Raw genomic sequence first — 22686 nt, forward strand, 5'->3', positions numbered from 1 at the left:
CTCCCTACATCTCTCTCTGTGTGTCTCTCTCTCTGTCTCTCTCCATTGAAAACCTAGTTTTTTAATGAGGAGCCCTGTGTGTACATGGGGTTAGATATTGTTTGGGAATTGCTGTGTTACTCAGTAACGTATGTATAAGTAGCAGCTGCTGTTTGCTAGCTGCTTGACAAACCTGTACTCTGTCATCACTGTGGATCACTGATTTGTGATCATTCTGACTTGGTGAACGATATTACTTCAGTGTGTGAGAGAACGTTTGACTTGGTTTCTACCCTACTCTGTGTTGGCTTAACTGATTCCTGGCTCAATGGTAGCTGGGGGACTGGGGGTGGATGGAGGGGGAAGTGAGAATGGGGGTGGTATAGTCTTAATATTTTGCCAGAGGAATATAAAAACATAGAAGATAGGAGTAGGCCATTCGGCCCCTCAAGTGTGCTCCATCAGTTGATATAATAGTGGCTGATCATCAAGCTCAAAATCCTAATTCCCCAACCCACTCCCCCATATCCCTTGATCCCTTTAGCCATTAGAGCTATATCTACCTCCTTCTTAAAAAAAAGTGTTTTGGTGTCAACCACTGTCTGTGATAGTGAATTCCCCAGGCTCCCCCACTCTCTGGGTGAAGACATTTCTCCTCATCTCAGTCCTGAAAGATTTACCCTTATCTTTAAACTGTTAATCCTGGTTCTGCACTCCCCCACCATCGGGAACATCCTTCCTGTCTTTATCCTGTCTATTCCTGTTAGAATGTTACAGGTTTCTATGAGATTCCTCTCATTCTTCTAAACTCCAGTGACTACAATCCTAACTGACTCAATGTCTCCTCATATGTTAGTCCTGTCATCCCAGGAATCAATTTGGGAAACCTTCACTGTACTCCCGCAATAGTAAGAACATCCTTCCTCAGATACGGAGATCAAAACAGCACACAATCCTCCAGGAGTGCCCTCACCAAGACCCGGTACAATTGCAGCAAGACACCCCTGTCCTGTACTCGAACCCTCTCACTAAGGAGACCAACGTACAGTTCATCTTCTTCACCACCTGCTGCACCGACACACTTACCTTCAGTGACTGGTGCACATGGACACCCAGGTCTTGTTGAACATTCCCCCCTCTCAGCCAATCAAATAATAAACTGCCTTCCTGTTTTTGCTTCCAAAATGAATAACTTCACATGTATCCACATTATACTGCATCTGCCATGCATTTACTCACTCCCTCAACCTGTTCAAATCACAGTGCAACATCTCTGCATCCTTCTCCCAGCTCACTCCACTCAACTTTGTGTCATCTGCAAAGTTTGATATATCACATTTTGTTCCCTCATATAAATCATTCACAGATACTGTGAATAGCCAGGGTTCTGGTACAGATCCCTGCAGTAGCCAACCAGTCAATGCCTGCCATTCAGAAAAATGGCCATTTATACCCAGTCTTTGTTTCCTGTCTGTCAACCAATGTCCAAACACTGGCCCCAATCCCATGTGTTTGAATTTTACACAATTGAATTTTGTGGGGACTTTGTTGAAAGCCGTCTGAAAGTCCAAGTAAACCACATCCACTGGTTCCCCCCCATCTTCAACTCTACTAGTTCCATCCTTGAAGAATTCGGGTAGATTTGTCAAACGTGGTTTCCCTTTTATAAACTCCTGCTGGCTGTGTCTGATTCTACTGCTATTTTCTAAGTTCTCTGCAATAACATCCTTGATAATGGACTCTAGCCTCTCGCCTCATTCCTGATGAAGGACTTATGCCTGAAAAGTCGATTCTCCTGCTTCCCGGATGCTGCCTGACCTGCTGTGCTTTTCCACACTCTAGCTTCTTCTCCACTATCGCAATGAGATCTACAATTCCCTGTTTTCTCTCCATCTCCGGCGGAGCGAGCACCGGGCCCGGTCCCACGGCGGAGCGAGCACCGGGCCCGGTCCCACGGCGGAGCGAGCACCGGGCCCGGTCCCACGGCGGAGCGAGCACCGGGCCCGGTCCCACGGCGGAGCGAGCACCGGGCCCGGTCCCACGGCGGAGCGAGCACCGGGCCCGGTCCCACGGCGGAGCGAGCACCGGGCCCGGTCCCACGGCGGAGCGAGCACCGGGCCCGGTCCCACGGCGGAGCGAGCACCGGGCCCGGTCCCACGGCGGAGCGAGCACCGGGCCCGGTCCCACGGCGGAGCGAGCACCGGGCCCGGTCCCACGGCGGAGCGAGCACCGGGCCCGGTCCCACGGCGGAGCGAGCACCGGGCCCGGTCCCACGGCGGAGCGAGCACCGGGCCCGGTCCCACGGCGGAGCGAGCACCGGGCCCGGTCCCACGGCGGAGCGAGCACCGGGCCCGGTCCCACGGCGGAGCGAGCACCGGGCCCGGTCCCACGGCGGAGCGAGCACCGGGTCCGGTCCCACGGCGGAGCGAGCACCGGGCCCGGTCCCACGGCGGAGCGAGCACCGGGCCCGGTCCCACGGCGGAGCGAGCACCGGGCCCGGTCCCACGGCGGAGCGAGCACCGGGCCCGGTCCCACGGCGGAGCGGAGCGAGTTTGGGCCGAGCCCCACCGTGGAGCTGAGTGAGCGGCTGATTCTCAGAGTGGGGCGGTGGAGCGAGTGCTGAATGGAGGCTGGCATGGGGAGTCAGTGTGGCCTCTGCTCTGGTGCTGGAGGGCACAGACTGGAACGTTTACTCTGTAAGATTTGTACCTAAGATGGTGCCATTAGAGGCAGCCATATAAAGTCTTTTCACTGCTGCCATACATGTGGAGTACATGTGACAATAAAAGGATATTCCATCCTATTCAATTTGTATGCCTCTATTTTGCATCTATTACTGTCTCTAACTTTCCGTGTAAACCAGTGTTCTCCTTGCAGTCCTGGGTCAAACAGGAATAAACAATTTTTGTTGTTCAACCATTCGCTCTTTGAATGTTGCTATTGCCAACACTGTCAGTCCTTCCAATCTACCTTAGCCAACTCCTGCCTCGTACCATTTCAGTTTCTCTTATTAAGATTCAGGACTCTGGTCTCAGGATCAACAACCTCACTCTATCTTGAAGAAGAATTCCATCCCCAAGGGATCCCTCTCAAATACATCACCGATTGTTCCTTTATCATTGTACGATTTGTGGGCGGCACGGTGGCCCAGTGGTTAGCACTGCTGCCTCACAGCGCCTGTAGACCCGGGTTCAATTCCCGACTCAGGTGACTGACTGTGTGGAGTTTGCACATTCTCCCCATGTCTGCGTGGGTTTCCTCCGGGTGCTCCGGTTTCCTCCCACAGTCCAAAGATGTGCGGGTCAGGTGAATTGGCCATGCTAAATTGCCCGTAGTGTTAGGTTAAAGGGGTAAATGTAGGGGAATGGGTGGGTTGCGCTTCGGCGGGTCGGTGTGGACTTGTTTCCACACTGTAAGTAATCTAAAAAAAAAAGATACCCAGCCTAAGATGACCTGTTGTCTGCTTGGTTCCTTAATGTATTGATCCAGAAAACCAGCCCATATACACGTGAGGAATTCCTCACCTACTGTATCCTGACTAATTTGATTTGCCCAATCTAAATGTAGATTAAAGTCACCCATAATTCCAGATGGTCTTTACCACATGCATCTCTGATTCCCTGTTTAATGCCATTCCCAGCAGCGCCACAACAGTTTGGTGATGAGAACCAGCGAGTGGGAAATCGGTCTCTGTAGCTGCACTGAATCTTTATTGAGTGAGCCTGGGTCAGACTAGGGGTGTGTGAATGTATGAAGCTAATCTTTACAGCTTGCTTACAATCTATTCCACAATGGGGAGTGACTGATGCACACACACACATACACTCTCTCATACACTTGCACACACAAACACACACAGTATCTCTGAAACTGTAGCTCCTAATCATTTGGAGAGTTAGGAAATAATTTAACATGAAGTTGGATATGTTTCTGCCTATGTGTAGACCAAAATATTCAGTTATTCACTCAAAAGCTGTGGTTAATAAATGGATTGAATTTTACTGGTTAATTTGACCACTTGCATTGAAGAAATGAGTCAAGTCAACTTTTCCAGGATTTTGGAATGGTTCGTTGTTCAGTCAGTGGATCTTGTCTGTCCATTAGGAATATTGTGATCTTGTTTCCATCCAATTGTGAAGTGAAATGTTCGAGAGCGAGAGGTCATCGTTTTAGGTTTGTATGAGGTATGGTGCAGATTTAAAATGGAGATGAGGAGAAATCACTCCTCTCAAATGGTCATGAATCTGTGGAATTCGCTCCCCCAGAGCGCAGTGGATGCTGGGACATTGTGAATTTGAGGAGAAGGTAGACAGATCTTTAATTAGGAACGATTTGATGGGGGCTATGGAGAGCAGGCTGGAAAATTGAGCTGATCGTAATAAAGAGAGGAACAGACTCAAAGGGCTGAATCTCCTACTCTTCAGTACTTATGAAATTAATTGTTTGTTTCTTTCCAGAATGCATAAATATAGAATCAGCTTCTGCAATAGGGGACTCCTTTAAAGAATGGAAAATGACCAATGCATCATTTTTTGACATTGAATTTTACAGGTAACTTTCTCAGCAATGTACTCAGTCATGTTTGTAGATCGTGCAGTTAGGTTTATGGCAGGCTACAGTACAGTGTATGTAATGTTGAACTCTATCTTTGGGGTGTACGTATGATGCCTGCGTTTGTAACTATAAACCTTTCAGTTATGTTTGTGTCCTGAGTTATTATTTCTTTGGTTTTATTAAGGTTGATACTTATAGAAATCATCTTTAAACTGAAGGGGATAGACCTACAAACTATTCGCAACAATGAATTACCGGACTGCTATCAGTTTACAATCACTGTGAGTAATTCACCTCTTGTCATTATTTCACCTGTTGTGTTTGTACTTATTCACTCGTGGCACACGGGCATCACTGGCTGGGTCCAGTATTTATTGCCCGTCCCTAGTTGCCTCCTCAGAAGATGGGGGTGAGCTGCCTTCGTAAATCGCTGCAGTCCATGTGCTGTAGGTAGACCCACAATGCCCTTAGGGAGGGAATTCCAAGATTTTGACCCAGTGACACTGAAGGAACAGAGATATTTTCCCAAATCAGAATGGTGAGTGAGTGACGACTGGGGTGTAACTTTGAGCTGGTGAATATTCAAAAATAAAGTGTTGATGGGTGAAGGGTGTATCTTGTTGGTTCAATGGATGAACACAGGCCTGATTGGAGTGAAGCCCCTCACAACTCTCCCCACGTTTTGAGGTTAAAACCGCTTCCTGACGAAACTCTGCAGCTGGTCCCAGCACAGTGCGGTGGGGGGAGGGGGACATTGGGGTTGGGGGAGAGAAGCAGAGAGTAGACATGGATACAGTACTGAGTGATGGGACACCCTCTGGCAACTTCCTGAAACCAGGAGAATAATGATTTCAGAAGAAGCAGAGGATGAAATGAGATGCAAATTTGAAAGGGCAGATTAAACATAAAAAAAACACACACACACAGGAGGAGAAACCAAACTGGGCAGTGATTGGACCAAGTGTATCCCCTTTCTTCCTCTGCCTGCCCTTCCCATCCCTCTTCCCATCATCTCCTACCCCTCTTCCCCCACCCCGTCCCTCTTCCCCCATGTCACTCTCCACTCCCGAGTCCCATTAACTCCCCCATCTGTCTCTCCCCCCCCTTCTATTTCTCCCCCCGTCCTTCTACATCTCTTCTCCCTCTATCCCCTCCTCATCCCTCTTCCCCCGATCCCTCTCTCCCCCCCCCGCCCCCTTATCCTTCACACCCCTGATCCCTCTCTCCACCCCCTCACTCCCTGCCCATCCCACTACCTCTCCATCCCTCCCATGATTTCTTCCTCCTCCCCACCCTAATCCTGCCCCCGTTTCCCAGGCAGTGAAGGTTAGGGGAGGGTGCTGCTGATTGGATAATTATTTGCTGAATTGCTTTGGACTGAGTGGAAGTGGGTGAGGTTTGGCTCCAGGTTGGTGTTGAGGAAGCTTCCGGAATGTTCGTTGTCAATAACGAGGAACTTTGGCTCTCCTGATTACAGATTACCTTTGACAACACAGCCCACAGTGGGATCATTAAAGTAAAGTTGGAGAGTGAGACCACCGTTACAGAGTGTAAAGAGTGGAAGATTTCCGGATCCCGTATGTAATTTACATTTTTACGGATGCTAAAGATGATATTTAACGTGAATGGTCAGATTCTCCAGAGTTTGCTAACGGCAAAGTCACTATCTGCTATCACTCAGACCAAGTCCAAGAACAATCGAAGTGTTCAGAAATATAACATATGATAAAACGTTCTGGTATTCCTGCATCCCCCCTCTGCCCCATGGGATGGTCTAGTTTGTGTCATGTTTACTGTACCCTCAGTAGACAGCCCCCATTTTTACCTTCCATGCCTTCAGTCCCACCCATGTGAGATCTCTGTTTCTGTTACACCCACAATTAGCAAACCCTTTGTCTTTTGCACTGGGCTCCAGCACCATCTGCACCCCTCACTCTTCCCCACTCCATTAAAAATAGTTTTAAAACCCCATCATTTTCCAATACCTTTCAATCTGAGTAAGTGTCACATTGGACTCAAAACCTTAAATCTGTTTTTCTCTGCACAGCTGCTGCCAGACCTGCTGAGTTTCTCTGGAACATTCTGTTTTTAATTAGATTTCCAGCATCCACTTTTTTTTTTTTAGCTTTTATTACATGGAGATTCCTGATTTTTCTTTGAATCCTTTTTTTTTGACAAACTGGTTACATCTCTGGGTTTGGAAGGTGCTGTCTGAGGATCTTTGGTGAATTTCTGCAGTGCATCTTGTAGACAGTACACACGGCTGCTACTGGGCGTCGGTGGTGGTGGGAGTGGATGCTTGTGGATACAGTCAAAAGATGTGGTGCTGGAAAAGCACAGCAGGTCAGGCAGCATCCGAGGAGCAGTAGGCTCTAATGAAAGACTTATGCCTGAAACGTTGACTCTCCTGCTCCTCGGATGCTGCCTGACCTGCTGTGCTTTTCAGGCAATACACTCCTGACTCTGAACTCCAGCATCTGCAGTCCTTACTTTCTCCTAGTTTATGGATAGAGTACCAATCAAGTGGGCTGCTTTGTCCTGAATAGTTGTAGTCCATGCCGAACGTGATCCCACACTAAACTAGTCCCACCTGCCTGCTCCTGGCCCATATCCCTCCTATTCATGTGTCTATCCAAATGTCTTTTAAACATTGTAATTGTACCCACATCCACCACTTTCTCTGGATGTTCATTCTGTATGCAAACCACCCTCTGTGTAAAAGAAATTACCTCCTGCCTTCTTTAAATCTTTCTCCTTTCACCTTAAAAATGATCCCCCATCTTGGGGAAAAGACACTGTACCATTAAGTCCATCTACACCCTTCATTATTTTATAAACTTCTATCAGGTCACCTCTCAATCTCCTCACTCCAGCCTTTCTTTATAACTCAAACCTTCCATACCTGGCAACATCCTGGTAAATCTCTTCTGAACCTATCTCCAGCTCAATAATATCCTTCGTATAACAGGGCAGCCAGAACCAGACACAGTATTCCAAAAGAAGCCTCCTGTACAACCTCAACATAACACCCCAACTCCTATACTCAAAGGACTAAGCAATGAAAGCAAGCGTGCCAAACAACTTTTCAACCATCCTGTCTACATGTGATGCAGACTTCACAGAATTATGTACCTCCACCCCAAGGTCTCTCAGTTCTACAGTATTATCCAAGGCCCTACCATTAATTGTATAAGGTCTACCCTTGTTTATGCAATACTTTGCTGAAAATGTGTTGCTGGAAAAGCGCAGCAGGTCAGGCAGCATCCAAGGAACAGGAGAATCAATGTTTCGGGCATAAGCCCTTCTTCAGGAACCTGTTCCTTGGATGCTGACTGACTTGCTGCGCTTTTCCAGCAACACATTTTCAGCTCTGATCTCCAGCATCTGCAGCCCTCACTTTCTCCTTATGCAATACTTTGCCTTTATCCAGATTGAACCCCATCTGCCATTTTTCAGCCCATTGACTCATTTGATCAAGAACCCTTTGTAATCTTTGGAAAGCTTGAGCATCTTGAGTGTTGTTGGAGCTGCCCCGATCCAGGCAAGAGGGGAGTATTCCATCCCACTCCTGACTTGTGCTGTGTAGATGGTGGAAAGGCTTTGGGGAGTCAAGACAGGAGTTACTTACCACAGTATTCCTAGTTTTTGACATGCTCTTGTAGCCGCTCTGTTTATGTGCTAAATCGAATTGAGTTTCTGGTGAATGGTAACCCCCAGGATGTTGACAGTGGGGGATTCAGTGATGGTAACCCCCAGGATGTTGACAGTGGGGGATTCAGTGATGGTAATACCATTGGATGTGAAGGGGTGATGGTCATTGGAGATGATCATTGTCCAGCATTTGTGTGCTGTGAATGTTACTTGCCACTTGTCAGCCCAAGCAAACAGTGAAGGAGCGAGAGAATCAATTACAGGGCACGTTCTGAAATTCCTGACCCAGGGCTCTGTGTTCCTGTTGTTTCTGCTGAGTGTCCCTGGGGGGGTGGGACTGGACTGGTCTGGATCTGCTTAAGGTAACACAATAAACAAACAGGAGGCTGGAAGAACACAGCAAGCCAGGCAGCATCAGGAGGTGGAGAAATCAACGTTTCAGGTGTAACCCATCTTCAGTGTTGCGCAGTGGCTGCAGATACCTGGTCAGGGAAGGTGTATAAACCCCAGCTCCTGACCGCATTCAAGGCAGCCCCCCCATCTTCCACCTGCAGGGGGACATCCTGCAGCATTGGGAGGGCAGTTACTGGAGATCTAACTCACTGAGAAACAGACCCAGCTTCATACAGGAGCAGGTCCCTGGACACTGAGCAATTCCAACAGGAGACACGTGGCTCAGACACCTCAACCTTCCACTGTCCGGTCTCTAGATTCTGTCAGGGTCAGGAATCCATATCAGATTTACTGGGATCCAGTGATCCCTTAGTCCCTCCTGCCATTCTCATCCAACCCCGCTGCATCAGGGTCCATGTTGATCTCTCTGGGTCTTTAATTCTGATGGATTCTCGAAGGATCTGGCAGTGGGAACCCTCTCCCTCAATATTGACCTTTTCAGGATTTGGGACTGTCCTCAGTGAGCCATCATATTAAACCTTGACTCAAACAGACCCTTGGGGTTAGAGGCTGTTTGTCATTATCTTTAAATCCACATGATCAGCCTGTTGTGTGAGAGAGATTGTCCTCTGTCTGTAGCTGCAGACAGATGATTCCCTTTTCTAATGAACATTCCTGATGAAGGGCTTATGCCCAAAACATCTATTCTCCTGCTCCTCGGACACTACCTGAATGGCTGTGCTTTTCCAGCACCACACTTTCGACCCAGAATGTTCCAAATCTAAAGATGACGCAGTTGGACAGGACAAACCCATCAAGGGAATATACGATGAACAGTCAGACCCCAGGAAGTACCAGGGATCAGAGGGACCTTGGTGTGTATGTACACTGTTCCCAGCACAGGTGGATGAAATGGTTAAGGTGGCAAATAAGGGGTAACGTGCTGTTATTTGCTGAGGCCTGAGGATTATGAGCAAGGAGGTGATGATGGAACTGTATAAAAACATTGGTTAGGCCACAGCGAGAGTATCATGTACAGTTCTGGAATCCACATTGTCAGAGGGATGTGATAGCACTGGGGAGGAGGCAGAGGAGATTTCCCTGGACGTTGCCTGGGCTGGAGAGTTTCAGTGATGGAGAGAGATTGGACAGACTGGGCTTATTTTCCTTAGAGCAGAGGAGACTGAGAGGGGACGTGATCGAGATGGAGAACATGATGAGGGGTGTAGACAGGAAGAAACTTTTCCCCTTGACAGAGGAATCAATGAACAGTGGGAATAGATTTAAGGAAAAGGATGAAGGTTAGAGAGGGATGTGAGGAACAGCTTTTTCACCCAGAGGGTGGTGGGGATCTGGAATTCCCTGCCTCTAAGGGTGGGGGAGGCAGAAAGCTTCAGTACATTGAAGAAGGATTTAGGTGGGCACTTGTGATGCCAAGAGATTTCTCCACAGATGCTGAGCTTTTCCAGCAATTTCTGTTTTTGTTTCTGTTTTGTTCTAAGTTCTATTTCCAACATCCGCAATTCTTTTGGTGTTAAACTGACTGCCACATCTCTTCCAGGCATGACCACCTTGAAGATATCCTGCTCCTCTCTCCAATAGCATTTCCATTCCAATCTTTTTATCTTGTTCACTGTCATTAGTTTTGCTGAATTCCTGGTGTTTCGCGAATAGTCCCCATTAGCAGCTATTCATTCCCCCAGACTGACCTTAACACAATCGTTTGACCAAATGATCTTCTTTCTCTGAGTTCTTTCTCAGAGTGTTAACTCTGATTTCTCTCCACAGATGTTGCTGGACCTGCTGAATTGTTCCAGCAATTTCTGGGTTTTGTTTCTGATTTCCAGCATCCACAGTCCTTTTGGTCTTATTTGCTTAACATTGAATGAACTCTTCGTGTCCCAGACTGATGTTTATAACTGCAATTCTAGAGAGATCCACCTGGTGGCAGCATTGTTCCACATTGAATCTCTGACATTCTGCCTCTGTTTTAGTTTAATGTGAGTCAGGAGTCACGTGGGGGCAAACCAGGACAGTAGAGTGGGCTCCCTTGACATGGGTTTTGATGTCAATCAGTGATAGTTTACCATCACTGAGACTTGCTTTGTATTCCAGAATTAGTTAATTGAATTTAAATTCCATGGCCTGCCGTGCTGGGGTTCGAACCCATGTCCCCAGAACATTTACCTGGGGCTCTAGGCTCCTGGTCCAGTAATGTTTCTCCTGTGCCACTATTTCCTCGATGATGAGAAAATAATTCCTCCAAGCTGGGTATTCTAGAATGTGGGGTCTCAATTTTAGAATTTTGGACTGAGGTGGGGAGCAATTTCCTCTCTCTCACAAACTCAGTCATTGAGTGTGTTCAACAGTCATAGACTCAAAGAGACGTACAACACAGTAACAGCCCCTTCAGTCCAACCCCTCAATGCTGACCAGATATCTTAAATCAATCTAGTCCCACCTGCTAACACCTGGCCCATATCCCTCTAAACCCTTCCTATTCATATACCCATCCTTTTAAATGTTGCAATTGTACCAGCCTCCACCACTTCCTCTGGCGGCTCATTCCATACACGTACCATCCTCTGTGTGAAAAAGTTGCCCCTTCGGTCTCTTTTATATCTTCCCCCTCTCAGCCTAAACCTATGCCCTCTAGTTCTGGACTCCCCGACCCCAGGGAAAAGACTTTGTCTATTTATCCTATCCATGCCCCTCATGGTTTTATAAACCTCTATAAGGTCACCCCTCAGCCTCCCACGCTCCAGGGAAAACAGAGGTTGATGGATCTTTGCTCACAAAAGGGAATTGGGGGATATGGGAAGGTGAAGCTGACAGGGGAAATTTTGCAAACGTATAAATTGGAGCAACGGCAGACCATTCAGCCCTTTGAGTCCCGTTCAGTCTGATTGTAGTTGATCTGTTTGTGTTTTGAATCCCACATTCCCATCTGTCCTCCTCGATCCTTCTGTCATTAAAATATTCAGTGAGTCCAACGTCTATCAGCTTCTGAGGCATAGAGTTCTAAAGTCTCCCAATCCACTGAGAGAAAAGATGTTTCTTCTCACCCCTGATCTGAAAGGGTGATCCCTGGTAATAAAACAGCATCAGGGAGACAGTGAGGACTGCAGATGCTGGAGATCAGAGTTGAGAGTATGTTGCTGGAAAAGCACGGCTGGTCAGGCAGCATCCGAGGAGCAGGATTCCTGATGAAGCGCTCCGGCCCGAAACGTCGATTTTCCTGCTCCTCGGATGCTGCCTGACCTGCTGTGTTTTTCCAGTAACACACACTCGACTCATTAAAACAGCATCTCCTGGTTCTGGACTGACTCAGAGAGGAAACAGCCTTACCACATCCACTTGGTGGAGATCCTTCAGGATCTGATACACTTCAATCTCATTCTCCAGTGAAAGCAAGCCCCAGTCTGTCCAACCATTCCTCCTTAGACAACCCACTCATTCGTGGAATCAATCTGGTAAATCTCATCTGAGCAACCTTCAACACATTTACATCTGGCCTTAAATAAAGAGACCAAAACTGCACACAGTCTTCAAGATATGAGCTCACCGATGACCTGTGTAAATGAAGGAAACATCCTTACTTTGACATTTTATTCCTGTTGAAGTAAAGCACAGTATTCCATGACCAATCTTAGTTGTTCCTGCACTAACTTCTCCAGATGCATGCACTAACATACCCAGTTCCCTCTGCATTTCACAATGTTGTTTCCCGCCATGGTCTTACTGAATGATATGTATGTCCCAGCCCTCCACAAGATGCCCAATAATTGCCATTCTGTTTACCCTGAGATAGCAACATGAAAAGAGACTGGATTGGTTAGGACTCTGTTGGGTTCTGAGTTATACTGCAGCTGTGCAATGCTCTGGTTGGAACCCACTTACAAACTCCTCGGCCAGAGGGTGCTGTTGCCTTGGCACCTTCACCAGACTGATCCAGGCAATAAAATGATGAAATCGTCAGTGTGGGTTACAGGAGGGAGGTTTGTATTTCTTTCAGCACAGAGAATTGGAGATGATTTCATTAAGGTGTTTAAGGTGATCCTGTGAGTCGAAAAGGTGATAGAGAAAGATCTATTTCCATTCCATTGATCAAAGATCAATCTAAATTTATATCTAGAACAAGATATCGTGAATGCAAAATGTAGAGTTCCTCAGATCAACCACGATGCTTCTATTAGTAGGATGTGGGCATCAGTGGCTGGGCCCAGCATTTATTGCCTGTCCCTCGTTGCCCCTTGAGAAGGTGGGGGTGAACTGCCTTCCAGAACCACTGCAGTCCATGTGCTGTAGGTAGACCCACAATGCCCTTGGAATTTTGACCCAGCAAGGAAGGAACGGCAATACTGGGATGGTGAGTGGCTTGGAGGGGAACTTGCAGGGGATGATGTTCCCATGTATCTGCTGCCCTTGTCCTTCTGAATGGAAGTGGTAGTGGGTTTGGAAGGTGCTGTTTCAGGATCTTTGGTGAATGTCTGCTGTGCATCTTGTAGATAGAAATAGCAGTGTGTACTGAGTGTCGGTGATGGAGGGAGTGGATGTGGTGCCATATATAGTCTCCATATTATTTTTAAGGGAGTGGTAATTCTCAAACTCTATTTTGATCAAAATGCTGTTGAGGTTGAGGCTTGAAAATGTCAAAACTGGGAATGACGCTGTGTTTCTAAACCAAAACAGAGAAATGGTCATGAAGATGCAGATTATTTGTTAACTCCTTGAATAATAGGACAGGCTCAATGGGCTGAATGGCCTACTCCTGTTCCTGCTCTCCCATAACCAAGTAAAAAGGTCCTCAATGAGATCATAGGTTAGTGGTTAGAGTAAAGTCTCTCGCTCTCGCTCTCAAATGGCACTGAAATTATGAAAGAGAAGATAGGAGCAGGAGTAGGCCATTCAGCCCCTCAAGCCTGTCCCGCCATTCAGTATGATCGTGACTGATGTTTGAGCTCAATACACCAATCCCATCTTTCACCATGTCCCATAATCTGTTTAGCCACTAGCGCTATATCAACCTCCATCTTAAAAAAAACTGTTTCGGCCTCAACCTCATGCTGTGGTAGTGAATTCCCAGGCTCCCAACTCTCTGGGTGAAGACATTTCTCTTCATCGCAGCCCGAAATGGCCTACCCCTTATCCTGAAACCATGACCCCTGATTCTGGACTGCTCCATCATTGGAAACATCCTTCCTACCTTTACTCTGTCTAGAGTTGAAGAGTGTGGTGCTGGAAAAGCACAGCCGGTCAGGCAGCATCAGAGGAGCAGGAGAATCGATGTTTCAGGCCATAGCTCTTCATCAGGAGTAAGGGGGTGGCCCAAGGGGTCTGAGAGAGAATTGGGAGGGGAGTGGGGCTGGGGGGGCAACGGTATGCATTAGGTAGATGAAGGTGGGAGGGCGACGGTGATAGGTCGGAGGGGAGGGTGGAGTGGATAGGTGGGAAGGAAGATGGACAGGTAGGACAGGTCATGAGGGTGGTGCTGTGTTGGAAGGTTGGATCTGGAATAAGGTAGGGGGAGGGGAAATGGGGAATCTGGTGAAATCCACACTGATCCTGTGTGGTTGGAGGGTCCCAAGGTGGATGATGAGGCGTTCTTCCTCCAGGTGTCGGATGGTAAGGGTTTAGTGATGGAGGAGTTCCAGGACTTGCATGGCCTTGGTGGAGTGGGAGGGGGAGTTAAAGTGTTTGTCCACAGGGCGGTGGGGTTGGTTAGTACGGGTGTCTCAGACATGTTCTCTGAAACGTTGCACAATTTGGCGTCCAGTCTCCCCAATGTAGAAGAGACCACATGGAGAGCAACAGACACAGTAGATGAGGTGTGTGGAAGTGCAGGTAAATCTCTACCGGATGTGGAAGGATCCTTTTGGGGCCTTGGATGGAGGTGAAGGGGGAGGTGTAGGTGCAGGTTTTTCATTCCTTGCAATCTTATGGTTAAAGAAGCAAGAGAGCGTGGCAGTGGTCCATGGACTGGTATCCTTTCAGAGGGCAGAAAGGAGGAATTAGAAACAGCACAGAAACAAACTCTTCAATCCAACTCGTCAATGCTGACCAGATAGACTAACCATATCGAGCCAACACTTGGCCCATATCCCTCCAAACCCTTCCTATTCACACACCCACCCAGATGCCTTTTTAAATGCTGTCATTGTACCAGCCTCCACCACTTCCTCTGGCAGCTCATTCCATACACGCACCGCCCTCTGTGTGAAAATGTTGCCCCTTTATCCTCCCATCTATACCCTTTAGTTTTGCACTGTCCTACTCTGGGGAAAAGACTTTGTCTATTTATCCTATGCATGCCCCTCATGATTTTATAAACCTCTATAAGGTCACCCCTCAGCCTTTGATGCTCCAGGGAAAACAGCCCCAGCCTGTTCAGCCTCTCCGTGTAGCTCAGACCCTCCAATTCTGGCAACATCCTTGTAAATCTTTTCTGAACCCTTTCAGGTTTCACACCATCCTTCCTATAGCAGGGAGACCAGAATTGCACATAGTATTCCAGAAATGGCCTAACCAATGTCCTGTACAGCCACAAAATGACTTCCCAACTCCTGTACTCAATACTCTGACTAATAAGGGAAACTTTACCAAAAGCTGCCTTCACTATCCTATCTACCTGTGATTCTGGTCAAGCAGGAGGAAGTACAGGGGCAGGAGGAAGCAGAGGGGTGGGTTTCCATGCCCAAGGGGAAGGAGTGAGAATGTTGGCTATTAGTCCTAAGTAGGGACTCTCTGATGGGCTTTGAACTCTGTTTCTGCCCAGCAAATCTTGCCCCACGTCCACAGCATTGCTTCGACCAGTGAACTATGCCCAGGGGAGAGTGAAATGAACGCAATAATCCCCGTGTGAAAAAATCTCAGCACATACTTATGTTGCTTTATTCTTTCAGTCTCAAAGAACACACACTATATCCTGATCTTTGATGCCTGTGTCATGTTGAGTTGCCTGATGTCACTTGTCCTGTGTACCCGATCTATTATCCTCGGTCTCCAGTTACACAAGGTATTTATACAACTGCATCTTTGAATGTGTACAGGTTACCCCGTCTGCATTGGGAATGTCAGTCTGGAGTGTTAAGCTCCAAACCTGGTTGAAAGGTTCAGTGGTCTGATCAATCTGATCGGTAGCACAGAATTATAGAATCATACAGTATAGAAGAGGTCCTTTGACCCCGTACTGCCAAAGCTACATTAAATCTATTAACAAACACATCTACCACCCCTGAGAAAAAAGAACAGGAAATGACATCACCACAGGAAATGACATCACCAACCCAAAGAAGCCCAAACATATAAATAGAAAGCAGGTATTATTAGCAGTGCTTTGCCCGGAGGCCCACTGAAGATCTTACCTAGTATGGTGAGGAAACATCTGGAAATGAACCTTCCAGCTCAATGGGCAAACCTACATCCAGAACCTCAATCTGAGCTACAAATCTTCTCAAAACTCGCTACGTTGAATCTACATTTGTCCACTTGTCTGTACATAGCCTTGAATGTTCTGACATTTCAAATGTTCATACAAGTACTTTTTAGAAGTTGTGAAGGTTCCTGCCTCAACTATGCACCAGGCAGTGCATTCCAGATCCCCAACACCCTTCTCCTCAAGTCCCCTCTGAACTTCCTGCCTTTCACTTGAAAATTATTCCCCTTTTGTTATCCACCCTTTGACTAAAGGGGACAACAGCTTTCGATTCACCCTGTCCATGCCCCTCAGCCATCTCTGCTCCAATGTAAACACCCCGAGCTTATTCAGCCTCTCTCCATGGATAGACTGCTGCATCCCACGCCACATCCTGGTGAATGTCATCCTCTGCACCTCCTCTACTGTAACCCCATCCTTCCTGTTGTGTGGGGACCCGAGCTGCACACAGTAATCCAGCTGTGGCCTCAAAATCCTGTACAGCTCCAGCACAACCTCCTGCTTCTATAATCTATCCACAACTGGACAAGGTAAGTCCCAAATGCCACTCTGTAATCCTGACCTGTCACCTTAAAGGACATGTGGATAAGCATTCATGTATTCCTTTCTGAAACAATATTCATTATTCAATACCTTCTTATTGTTTTTCAATGTGTACCATGGTTCCAATCTCAAACATCCCTAACTGTGGAATCAAGTGGTTGATGCAGTTTGTGACAGCCATGGACCAAGTGTTGACACAAAGACCCGGCTGACTGGGAATGAGCTTCAACTCAGTGCTTTAACCTGTCAGTCAGAAAAACTAAGAGTCAACAGTTGGCAGCAGCAATCCCTGGGCAATACGTCTGATTGAGACGTATAAGATTATGAAACGATTGGACACTCTGGCAGTAGGAAACATATTTCCACTGATGGGTGAGTGCCGAACCAGAGGACACAGCTTAAAAATACGGGGTAGACCATTTAGGACAGAGTTCAGGAGAAACTTCTTCAGCCAGAGAGTGGTGGCTGTGTGGAATGCTCTGCCCCAGAGGGCAGTGGAGGCCCACTCTCTGGATTCATTTAAGAAAGAGTTGGATAGAGCTCTCAAAGATAGTGGAATCAAGGGTTATGGAGATAAGGCAGGAACAGGATACTGATTAGGAATGATCAGCCATGATTATATTGAATGGCGGTGCAGGCTCGAAGGGCTGAATGGCCTACTCCTGCACCTATTGTCTATTGTCTATTGTCTGTGCCCAGTCAATGAGAGAACACTGAGTGTAACAGCAGATCAGGCCATTCAGCCCTCAGAGACTTTGCAACACCTTCACCGTGGCATCTAATGGCTCCCAGACAACCCACAACATTTCACAGCAATAGGGCGGCATGGTGACACAGTGGTTAGCACTGCTGCCTCACAGCACCAGGGTCCCAGGTTTGATTCCTGCCTCGGGCGACTGTCTGTGTGGAGTTTGCACATTCTCCCCGTGTCTGCGTGGGTTTCCTTTGGGTGCTCCGGTTTCCCCCCACAGTCCAAAGATGTGCAGGTCAGGTGAATTGGCCACGCTAAATTGCCCATAGTGCTAGGTGCATTAGTCAGAGAGAAATGAGTCTAGGTGGGTTACTCTTCAGAGGGTCGGTGTTGGTTGGGCCAAAGGGCCTGTTTCCACACTGTAGAAAATCTAAAAAAAAATGCGTTTTTGAAATTTACTTGTACTGTATGAAATGTAGCAGCCAATTTATCTTTTTATTCATTCACGGAATGAGGGTGTTACTGGCAAGGCCAGCATTTAGTCCCCATCCCTTCTTGCCCAGAGGGCAGTTAAGAGTCAACCACATTGCTGTGGGTCTGGAGTCACATGTAGGCCAGACCAGGTAAGGATGGCAGTTTCCTTTCTGAAAGGGCATCAGAGAATTTGATGGATTTTTCCAACAATTGGCAATGGCTTCATGGTCATCAAGAGAGTCTTAATTCCAGATTTTTTGCAATTTTTGAGAAGATTTGTAGCTCAGGTTGTAAGTTTGCTCACTGAGCCGGTAGGTTTGTTCTCAGATGTTTCGTCACCATACTAGGTGACATCATCAGTGAGCCTCCGGTGAAGCGCTGCTGTTCTGTCCCACTTTCAATTTATGGGTCAGGGTCTGTTTCAGTGGGTGATGTCATTTCTGGTTCCTTTTCTCAGAGGTTGGTAAATGGGGTCCAAATCAATGTGTTTATTGATGGAGTTCCAGTTTGACTGTCAGGCCGCTAGGAATTCCCGTGCATGTCTGTTTAGCCTGTCCCAGGATGGATCTGTTGTCCCAGTCAAAGTGATGGCCTTCATCCTGTGTATGTAAGGATACTAGTGATAGCTGGGTCATGTCTTTTGGTGGCTAGTTGGTGTTTGTGTATCCTGAAACAAGCTAGTTTTCTGCCTGTCTGTCCAGTGTAGTGCTTGTTACAGTCCTTGCAGGGTATTTTGTAAATGATATTAGTTTTCCTGGTTGCTGGTATAGGGTCCTTTAGATTTATCACTAACTATTTTAGTGTGCTGGTTGGTTTGTGGGCTACCATGATGCCAAGGGGTCAGAGTAGTCTGGGAGTCATCTCCGAGATGTCTTTGATGTATCGTAGTGTGGCTGGAGTCTCTGGGCGTGTTGTGACTTCTTGTTTGGGTTTGTTGTTTAAGAATCGGCGGACTGTGTTTATCGGGTACCCGATGTTCTTGAATACGCTGTATAAGTATTTTTCTTCTGCTGCTCATCGTTCCTGGGTGCTGCAGTGTGTTGTGGCCCATTTAAATAAAGTTTTGGTTTTATTGAATTTTATTGAATTCAAATTCCACGATCTGCCATGGCGGGATTTGAACCCGGATTCCCTGGGTCTCTGGATTAACATCCCAGTGATAATGCCACTGGACCATTGCCTCCCCCCATTTTACTGACCGAATGTGCTGACAAGCAGCTGTTGGGTTGGCCCTGGAGAATGGTGTTGAACAGAGACGCCTGGGGGTGCAGCTGGATGGTTCTTTGGGAAGTAGTGTCACAGGGAGATAGGGCGGTGAAGAAGGCATTTGGCATAGTGGCCTTCGTCAGTCAGAGCATTGAGTACAGGAGTTGGGAAGTTGTGTTACAGCTGTACCGGACACTGGTAAGGACACATTTGTGTATACTTCAGGTTGCCCTATTATCAGAAGGATGTTGTGAAACTGGATGGGGTTCAAAAAACTTTCCAAGGATGTTACTGGGAGGGGGAGGATCTGAGTTATAAGGAGAGGCTGGATGGGCTGGGACTTTTTTCACTGGAATGTAGGAGGCTGAGGGGTGACCTTTATAAAATCATTAGGGGCATAGATAGGGTGAATAGTCAAGATCTTAAACCAAGGATAGGGGATTCCAAAACTAGAGAGCATAGGTTTAAGGTGAGAGGGGAGAGATGTAAAAGGGACCTGAGGGGTAACGTTTTCATGCAGAGGGTGGTGCATATATGGAATGACCTGCCAGAAGGTGACACGGTGGCTCAGTGGTTAGCACTGCTGCCTCACAGCACCAGGGTCCCAGGTTCCATTCCAGCCTCGGGCGACTGTGTGGAGTTTGCACATTCTCCCCGTGTCTGCGTGGGCTTCCTCCGGGTGCTCCAGTTTTTTCCCACAGTCCAAAGATGTGCAGGCCAGGTGAATTGGTCATGCTAAATTGCCCATAGTGTTAGGTGCATTAGTCAGAGGGAAATGGGTCTGGGTGGGTTACTCTTCGGAGGGTCGGTGTGGACTGGTTGAGCCGAAGGGCTTGTTTCCACACTGTAGGGAATCTAATCATCTAATCTAATCAATAAATAATCGACGTGGATACAATAATAACTTTTTAAAAAAAAAAACACCTGGACAGGTACATGAATAGGAAGGGTTTAGATGGAAACGGGCCAAACACAGAAAAATGGGTCTAGTTTTAGTTTGGGAAACTTGGTCAGCATGGATGGGTTAGGCTGAAGGGTCTGTTTCTGTGTTGTATGATTCTATGGTCCATTTGGTTGATGGATTAATACTGACTGGGACACAGGACTGTACAGGCATCACTTTGTAAATTCCAGATGGTTGATTTTTTTTAACATCACATGTCAGATTGACAGTGACTGTTATCATTGTTGTTATTGCAGAGATTTGTCACATTCTTTCAGAGGAGATACAACCAGAGGGTGTGTTTATCAGATCAGTTGGAGTTCCTGAATGGTTGGTATATCCTGATCATTATCAGTGACCTTTTCACTGTCACAGGCTCTATCATGAAGATGGAGATCACGGCCAAGGTATGACTTGAGGAATGTCAGACATTACATGGGAGGGAGTCACTTTTACAAATGTGCTGTCAATCCTGAGACTGAACCTGCACCTCTCCATATCCTTTATTGTGTTGTAAAATTTAGTAAACCAGACCAGTGAACAATTGCACTCTCCCTCACTCACCCCCACTCACCTCACTCCTCCCTCACTCTCTCTCCCTCCCCCTCACTGACTCCCATTCACCTCAGTCCTCACTCACACTTGACATATCTGTTTTAATATCATGACCTAAAGGTTCTTTTAAATCCCCAGTCCTTTAAACATGAAAAATTATTGTCAGTTTGAGTTGGAAACAGCTCTCTGTCCTGGATTGCTTTGACTGAGAGGCCATCAGACACGGCCTTGAAAATCCCAGTCGTTGCTGCAGTTCCATGGAGATGTTTGTTGACATTTCCCAACGTTTGTGATGATAAAGGAGGTTATTGTAAATTATTGGCTGAATGTTCAATGCTGTAAAAGGCCTTATCTCAATGGAGGAGAATAGTGAGTTTAAATATTAATCAACAGTTTAAAGAGGTTATTATCAATAGCTATTTTCTAATGTGGTAACTGAATACTGTGAGACCAGAACACAGAGGAGCCCATTCAGCCCATCGAGCCTGCTCTGCCACTTAATGAGATCATGGTTGATCTGATAATCCAAAACTCCACTTGCCTGACTTTTTACCATAATCACTGATTCCCCTTTTACATTGAAATCTATCTATCTGTCGGCTTTGAATATACTGAATGACCCAGTCTCGACAGCCCTCTGTGGTAAAGAATTCCCCAGATTCACTCCCCTCTGAGAGAAGAAATTCTTCCGAGGTCATGCTTCAGCTGTACAAGACACCGGTGCGGCCACACCTGAAATACTGCATACCGTTCTGGTCACCGCATTACAGGAAGGATGTGGGAGCTTTGGAAAGGGTTCAGAAGAGATTTACTAAGATGTTGCCTGGTATGGAGGGAAGGCCTTATGTGGAAAGGCTGAGGAAACCGAGGCTGTTTTCATTAGAGAGAAGAAGGTTGGGAGGTGATTTAATTGAGACATATAAGACAATCAGAGGGTTAGATACGGTGGACAGGGAGAGCCTTTTTCCTCTGATGGCGAAGGCCAATACAAGGGGTCATAGCTTTAAATTGAGAGGTGATAGATTTAGGACAGATATCAGGGGGGAGTTTCTTTACTCAGAGAATAGTAGGGGCATGGAACGGCCTGCCTGGAACAGGAGGAGACTCACTGATGTTAAGGGCACTTAAATGGGCATTGGTCATGCACATGGATAAAAATAGAATGGTGTAAGTTAGATGGGCATCAGATTAATTTCACTGGTTAGTGCAACATCGAGGGCTGAAGGGGCTGTACTGCGCTGTAACGTTCTATCTTCTATGTTCCTCACCCCTGTCTTAAATGGGTGCCCTCTTACTCTGAGATCATTCCTTCTGATCCGAAACACTCCCACAAGGGGAAACAATCTTTCCGCATCTCCATTGTCAGGTCCCTGGTAGAATCTCGCATATTTCAATGAGGTCACCTCTTATTCTTCTCTACTGCAGTGAGCATGGGTCAAATCTACTCGCCCTCTCCTCGTAAGGCAGCTCCTCCATACCTGGGATCAGCTGAGTGAACCCCTTCTCTGGACTGCCTCCGATGCCAGTGTACCTTTCCTTAGATAAGGGGCTCAAAACTGTTCACAATATTCCAGCTGTTGTCTGACTAGAGTTTTCTATTGAGGAGAAAGTGAGGTCTGCAGATGCTGGAGATCAGAGCTGAAAAATGTGTTGCTGGAAAAGCGCAGCAGGTCAGGCAGCATCCAGGGAGCAGGAGAATCGACATGAGCCCTTCTTCAGGAATGAGGAAGGTGTGCCAAGCAGGCTAAGATAAAAGATAGGGAGGAAGGACTTGGGGGAAGGGCGTTGGAAATGTGATCGGTGGAAGGAGGTAAAGGTGAGGGTGATAGGCCGGAGTGGGGGGTGGGGGCGGAGAGGTCAGAAAGAAGATTGCAGGTTAGGAAGATGGTGCTGAGTTCGAGGGTTGGGATTGAGACAAGGTGGGGGGAGGGGAAATGAGGAAACTGGAGAAATCTGAGTTCATCCCTTGTGGTTGGAGGGTTCCTAGGCGGAAGTGTGAGATTATTCACTTTGGCAGCAAAAACAGGAAGGTAGCTTAATACCTGAATGGCTATAAATTGAGAGAGGGGACTGTGCTACAACACCTGGGTGTCCCTGTACACCAGTCAATGAAAGTAAGTGTGCAGGTGGAATGGGCAGTGGAAAAGGCAAATGGTATGTTGGCCTTCATATTGATAGGATTTGAGTATGGGACAGGGATGTCTTGCTACGATTGTACAGGAACTTTGGTCAGACAACACCTAAAACATTGTATGGTTTCAG

The 22686-nt window shown here is 47.1% G+C and overlaps 1 protein-coding gene across 13 annotated transcripts in view; it reads left to right on the forward strand.

Moving 5' to 3' along the window:
* Positions 1–22686, forward strand: part of LOC122554105 (mucolipin-2-like) — a 97798-nt gene that overhangs the window by 50357 nt on the left and 24755 nt on the right. For 12 of the 13 annotated variants that reach the window (XM_087990369.1, XM_087990368.1, XM_087990358.1 and 9 more), the window contains 5 exons: positions 4437–4530; positions 4718–4814; positions 6011–6110; positions 15480–15592; positions 20127–20276. In XM_087990369.1, coding sequence (XP_087846495.1) covers positions 4437–4530; positions 4718–4814; positions 6011–6110; positions 15480–15592; positions 20127–20276 — 554 coding nt within the window. The remainder of the gene's footprint in view (positions 1–4436; positions 4531–4717; positions 4815–6010; positions 6111–15479; positions 15593–20126; positions 20277–22686) is intronic. The other variant, XM_087990366.1, reaches the window with a different exon arrangement.

The sequence above is a fragment of the Chiloscyllium plagiosum genome, unplaced genomic scaffold, assembly GCF_037043375.1.
Source record: "Chiloscyllium plagiosum isolate Xiang-an unplaced genomic scaffold, Cpla_swu_hap1 HiC_scaffold_9, whole genome shotgun sequence".
NCBI lineage: Eukaryota > Metazoa > Chordata > Chondrichthyes > Orectolobiformes > Hemiscylliidae > Chiloscyllium > Chiloscyllium plagiosum.